The sequence below is a fragment of the Rutidosis leptorrhynchoides genome, chromosome 5 (genome assembly GCF_046630445.1).
Source record: "Rutidosis leptorrhynchoides isolate AG116_Rl617_1_P2 chromosome 5, CSIRO_AGI_Rlap_v1, whole genome shotgun sequence".
In the NCBI taxonomy this organism is placed as follows: Eukaryota; Viridiplantae; Streptophyta; class Magnoliopsida; order Asterales; family Asteraceae; genus Rutidosis; species Rutidosis leptorrhynchoides.
In genome coordinates, this window is record NC_092337.1 from 111,096,477 (window position 1) to 111,102,893 (window position 6,417).

Genomic DNA, 6,417 nt, shown 5'->3' on the forward strand with positions numbered 1-6,417 from the left:
GAGGTCTGCCATACATGGCCTCAAAAGGACTTACCCCAGTAGCAGAATGCGTAGCAGTATTGTAATGAAACTTAGCTAAAGACAAAAACTTGTACCACTGTTTAGGAGTATCTGCTACATAACTTCTCAAATACTGCTCCAAACATCTATTAATCACCTCAGTTTGGCCATCACTTTGAGGGTGATAAGAAGATGACATCTTCAATTTAGTGTGAGAAGCTTTACACAATTCCACCCAAAATTTACTTACAAAAACTTTGTCTCTATCTGACACCACCGATTTAGGCATGCCATGGTGTTTACAAACCATTTCAAAAAACAAAGTTGCCACAGTAACCGCAGTATAGTTAGAAGTTAACCCTCCAAAGTGGACCCCTTTAGTTAATCTATCCACCACTACACAAATCACTGTATGACCATAAGAATTTGGTAAACCAGTTATGAAATCCATGCTCACATCTTCCCAAACATGATGTGGTATATCTAAAGGTTGTAACAACCCATATGGTGCCACATTCAAATTTTTAACTTGTTGGCATACACTACACTTGCTGATAAACTCAGCCATATCTTTTTTAATACCCTGCCAGTAAAAATTTGCAATGATCCGCATATAACTTCTATGTATCCCAGTATGACCCCCAATAGGAGAAGAGTGAAATTCCTCTAGAAGTTTGTGTCTTAGCTCTGTGTGGGCTGGAATATATAATCTACACTTGTAATATATCAGCCCATCACTTACTTTCCAACCTTCCCTTGCAGTTGGGTTGTTGGTATACATACTTTTAACTTGGTCCCTAACTAATACGTTTATACCTCTAATAACCGAAACCTCAACATATACAAAACAACAAATGCTAAATTTCAACCAGCTCCTCCTTCGTTCTTTCATACTCCTGCTTAAGTTGTATCAATCGCTCCGACGCCTAATAATAGAATTTAATTTGTATAATTTTACTTTGTAACAGAAAAAACTAAGAAACTTGAGATGAAGTATCGAAGGGATTCCTTAATTGAGCATGCTAATTGGTAATAATTTATTAGGATTCAATACATCATTTGAGAAGTTACGCAGAGTGTATAATAATTTTTAACATCAACTACAGAAACACAAAACTTGTAATCAACAAGATGCATCATCAAAACTACAATGACAAACAAGTTATTGCCTTCAATCAAAACCTATAAATCATTCATAGCTTAATCATTTTGTTTTATCAAACGTATCATAATTTTCTTTTATATTAGCAATAAAAAACTATCTATCTGAGTCACCTTCAATTTCCTCTCTTTAACACCAGTCGCTCATCGACTAACTTCGAAAGTCGTCCCCAGAAATGCTAAGTTTAAGAGGAACTTATAAATATTGTCACTTGGCGTAGATTACATGCTTATTAACTTAGGAAGTAATTATAAATTTATAATTATTCATTTCTATTTTTTTAATGAATTTTTTTTGAGTCGGTATGATCTGCCAAATGTATTATAGAAAGCTGACAAGTAGTTAAAATGACATCATCTAATAGTTCAAGGGTTGATTTGAAACTTTGACCAGTTTATTTCTTTTCCACTTAATTAAAAGAAGAAAAAAAATTAAAACCTATTTTGGATATTTTTAAATATATACATTTCCTAAAAAAACTGGTAGATAAGCTTGTTGAACATCAACGAAGATATCATCATCATCTGAAAACATAATCTCAAACTGCATCAAACAAGGAATCTACTAGGGCTTAACAACTAATTGCTTCGATTCAATCTTTCCCAGCTTTGAAATCAGGTAATATGCTTGTAAAGTTGCAATCTTGACTGCAAAATCAGTACCGGTTCTATGTTGATATATACTAATTCATGGGCAAATTGAACACCATGTCTGTAAAAATGGCTGCTTTTCCTGTTATATCTAATAATGGATCTTTAAAAGGTTCTGAAATGTCAAGGCATCATGTCACGCACACCAACTGTTTGATGAAATGCCAAATTTTATCTTGTTCATTGCCTAATCTATGGCACTCTTCACCCGAGTTTCGTTTAGTAGGTTTGAAGTCTACAAGTAGATTGTTATGTATTAGGTCTGCGATTAATGAAAATGGAAAAAAAGGAAATTATGTTGGTAGCAGGGATAATAATAATTCACTGCGAAACGGATTTAAGCTTAGATTGCAGCCGAGGTTGCGATTACTGTCTTCGAGATTGAAAAGGTTATCAGTTCGTTCAATGTTAAACGACATTGGAACTTATTTGCGCAAAAACATGAAAAGAGTGACTTTATCTGCTTGTGTATCTGTTGTATTGGGGTTGTGTTATTTATTCTTAAAGCTGACATCAATGCCAACTCCTAAAATGGTTCCGTATTCGGACTTGATAACAAATATTCAAAGTGGGTCTGTAATGAAAGTTTTGTTCGAAGAAGGATCTCGGCGTATATACTACAATACCGAATCTTTTGGTGTAGAAAACACTCAAAGAATAGAAGATAATGTAGGAACAATTGATCATGATGAAAATAAGAGTACTCAGGTTTCAAATTCAAATGCTTTAAAGAAAATTACAAAGACAAAAAAATCAATGCCTGAATGGCAGTTTGCTACAAGAAAAATTGATCATGATGAAAGTTATTTACTTGGGTTAATGAGAGAAAAAGGGATTACGTATAGTTCGTCCCCACAATCGGTGTTAATGTCAATGAGAAGTACATTGATTACTATATTATCACTTTGGATTCCGTTAACTCCATTAATGTGGATACTTTATCGGCAATTAAATGCTGCTAATAGCCCTGCTAAGAAACGAAGACCTAGTAATCAAGTTGTTAATTTTGAAGATGTTGAAGGCGTTGATACTGCAAAAGTTGAGCTTATGGAGGTAATCACATTCAAAAATATTCTTTATTTTGTGTTAATACTCCATGCTAATAAATTAGAAGATACCATACTTGTTTAGTAGTGCAATCTGAATCTAGAAAAACATTATTGTATTCGTAGTCATATTTCCATCTTTTGTGTAGAATGAACGTGTAATTGACACTTTTATACGATCTATGAGTACTAGATTATTAACAAATAACAGTGTAGATTTTGTTGCAAATGATGTTTGTCAAAAATGATCTGTCTAATTTGGAATTAGAAATAATATTATCAGTTCAGTATGATTTATCATCATACAGAGAAAAAAAACATGAGGGAACATGAAATTAGTCACATTTATGTTGAAGTAGAGATGGGATGTGGTTGCCTTTCGGCGTAAAATAACAGAAATTTGCAAGTGATGATAAATCTTGTATAGAAGAACTTTTACTTCAACTATTTTTGTTTTTGACTAAATACATTTAACACAAATTTGCAATGTTGGTTTTCCTGATATAGATAAAAGGAACAGTCATTATTTGGGATTTTTTTTTTTTTTTTTACAAAGTATCAATCAAATTGTATAGGACCCCTTTGAGTTTAGATCTTAGAATCGCCACCGCTTCGGCCTAATATACAGTTGAGTGGATGCTTATATTTTCTTTTATCTGTTTATAGATCGTATTGTGCCTCAAAGGTTCAATCAACTATAATAAGTTAGGTGCAAAGTTACCCAAAGGGGTACTGCTGGTGGGTCCCCCGGGGACTGGTAAAACATTATTAGCCCGTGCAGTGGCTGGAGAAGCCGGTGTACCGTTCTTTACCGTTTCTGCAAGTGAATTCGTTGAGATGTTTGTCGGAAGAGGTGCAGCTCGAATTAGAGATCTTTTTAGTGTTGCAAGAAAAAATTCACCATCGATAATATTTATCGATGAACTTGATGCCGTTGGTGGTAAACGTGGTAGAAGCTTTAATGATGAAAGAGACCAAACACTAAATCAGGTAAACTTCATATCCTACATTTCATAAGTGATTTAAGCATATATGTTATGTTTGGGTGAAGAAAATGTATATCAGATGATAATTAGGAACTGAAAGATATGTTTACAGATGAAAGTTAATTTTGGCATGCTTCCAATATCTATTTCAAGATGCTTCATTAAATTCCTAGACTTAGTATCAAACCAGGCATCCACTAATTTCTTGTATATAGTGCTAATTATAATAGTATTTACATTAATTTAATATTTTAGTGTGATTACCCTGTTAGGTATAGTAGTATCTATTTGGGTAGGTACTGCTTTTTCTTATATTGAAGGTGTTTAAAATTACATTTTGGAACTAATTATTCGATTATTGTGACATAAGTTTGAAATTACAAATTTATTTGTTTACAACAACAACAACAACAACAACAATGCTCAATCCTGCACTTGCGAAGATAAATTTATTTGTTTGTATGTTGAAATTATGCATTACAATAGATTAGATTGTTATTTGCAGTCAAAATGTCAAATAATTAGTTTCACACTGGTGCAGCGAAACTGTTAATACTTTTATTAACCTATATTCATAACCTAATTTGGTGAGAGTATTACTCCCATTTGACTAGATATCTATTACTATTATTCGTTAAACTTTCCTTTTGTGTGAGTATTACTCTCATTTCACAAGATAATCGCATCATGTTTTATAACAATTGATTATCTGATTCCTTAATAACATTATTACCACATTTATGCAAATCATATCTCTGATCACCTATAATTATGTGTTGTTTTGGCCACCAAGTTACTGACAGAAATGGATGGGTTCGAATCAGATGTAAATGTGATAGTTATAGCAGCAACTAATAGGCCTGAAGCACTGGACCCCGCTCTTTGCCGCCCTGGTCGGTTTTCAAGAAAGGTTTATGTCGGAGAACCGGATGAAAATGGAAGAAGAAAGATATTAGCAGTGCATCTCAGAGGGGTCCCACTTGAAGAAAACACTGCAGTTATCTGCAACTTAGTTGCTTCTCTTACTCAAGGCTTTGTTGGTGCTGATTTGGCCAACATTGTTAATGAAGCTGCTTTGCTTGCCGCTCGACGAGGTTTTAATTTCTAAAATTATCATTTCAATTTGCACTTTAACCTGCTTTGTCTTTTGCAACTTTTTCCCTTGTGTTGTAGGGTTGCAAGACCGTTTTGTAGACACCTTTTCTTATGAAAAGGTTGAAAAAGTCGGGAGTTGGGTCGAGTCAGGCGTTGACCAACTTTGACTTTTAGTAATACAGTGTTGTAAAACTTGGCCAACTCGGCCGAGTTCTTGGGGAGTTTTCGGTTTAGATCACCTACTGAGTTCTTGGTGCCCAACTTGGTCAGTTACTTGGCCAATGACCGAGTTACTCGGTCAATGACTACGTTTCTCGGCCAACTCAGTAACTCGGCAACTCCGTCAAAAAAAGGGAAACTCGGTCAAAACCTAGGCAAATAATTTCAGGCCTAGTTCTCCAACCTTGGTAATACATAAGTTAAACATGTATATTATATTACACATAAATATATCAAACAAAAAATATCAATATTTAATATACAGATATATGGCACAAATTCAATTCTAAAAAATATAATTTTTTTACTTAACTTTGACTTTGACCGGCTTAGACCCGACTCGGCCTACTCAACCCGACTCTTTATTTGATCTTGTTCGCTCTTTTTCGTTTTTGTGGCTTAAACATAGAGGACATTTTAATATTTTGTGGAATGATTGGCATATAATGCCGTTGTAAATGCTTTGTATCATTCTAGCGGCTTGCTAGAATGTATAGTTTGTATAATAATATCTCAATGTTCCAAAAAAAAAAACCGAATTTTTAGCATTTTTAGGAGTCTGAAAGGGCTAGTCCCCAAACTGATGTGTCGGCCAACTTTTACAACCGCGTGAACAGTTGCTTGTTGATATGATGTAATCGTAATTAATTGTTTTATTGTTCGTGGTCGGTCTGTTAGGTGGTGACTCGGTGGCAAGGGAAGATATAATGGAAGCGATAGAAAGGGCGAAATTTGGAATAAATGATAGACAAATGAGCCCTTCAAATCTAACCAAAGAAATTGGAAAGATGTTTCCATGGATGCCAACGTTTAAATCACGTTACGATTCAAGGAGTGATGGGTCTCCTTCTCTGGGGGGTTACCAAACTCTGAGTTGATAAGTGTGTTTCTCGTTTGGCTGCTTTTGAGGGTATTTTCGTCATTTTTGGAATAGGATATCTTGTTAACTTTTAAATGGGCAAACTGTATTTTTTGTTGAACTAAAGAAAGCTTCCCTAAAACATTTACAGTTGTATCTACTATCAGTTTCAGGATTCATGAACTGCTTCTTAATGGTATATGTTCGGTTATATATGTACAATTTTGGTAAAAACTTATAACTATCTTGAGTGCATTGCAAAGACACGCTCGGTTTGAAATTTGCAGTGGTGAATCAAAGGGCGTTATCTCTTTTAAAGAAAATTTTGACTGGGTAGTGTGTTTATAAGGATATTTTGTAAAACTAGTATGGTAAAAAAAAAATTTGTAATACTAGTATA

The 6,417-nt window shown here is 34.1% G+C and overlaps 1 protein-coding gene across 1 annotated transcript; it reads left to right on the forward strand.

The window, feature by feature from the left end:
- Positions 1–1,736: 1,736 nt before the first annotated feature.
- Positions 1,737–6,080, forward strand: LOC139848060 (probable inactive ATP-dependent zinc metalloprotease FTSHI 3, chloroplastic). The gene is made up of 4 exons (XM_071837792.1): positions 1,737–2,865; positions 3,525–3,848; positions 4,638–4,938; positions 5,837–6,080. Exons 1-4 carry the CDS (start codon positions 1,852–1,854, stop codon positions 6,034–6,036), a joined length of 1,839 nt encoding a protein of 612 aa, XP_071693893.1. The 5' UTR covers positions 1,737–1,851; the 3' UTR covers positions 6,037–6,080.
- The last annotated feature ends 337 nt before the right edge of the window (positions 6,081–6,417 follow it).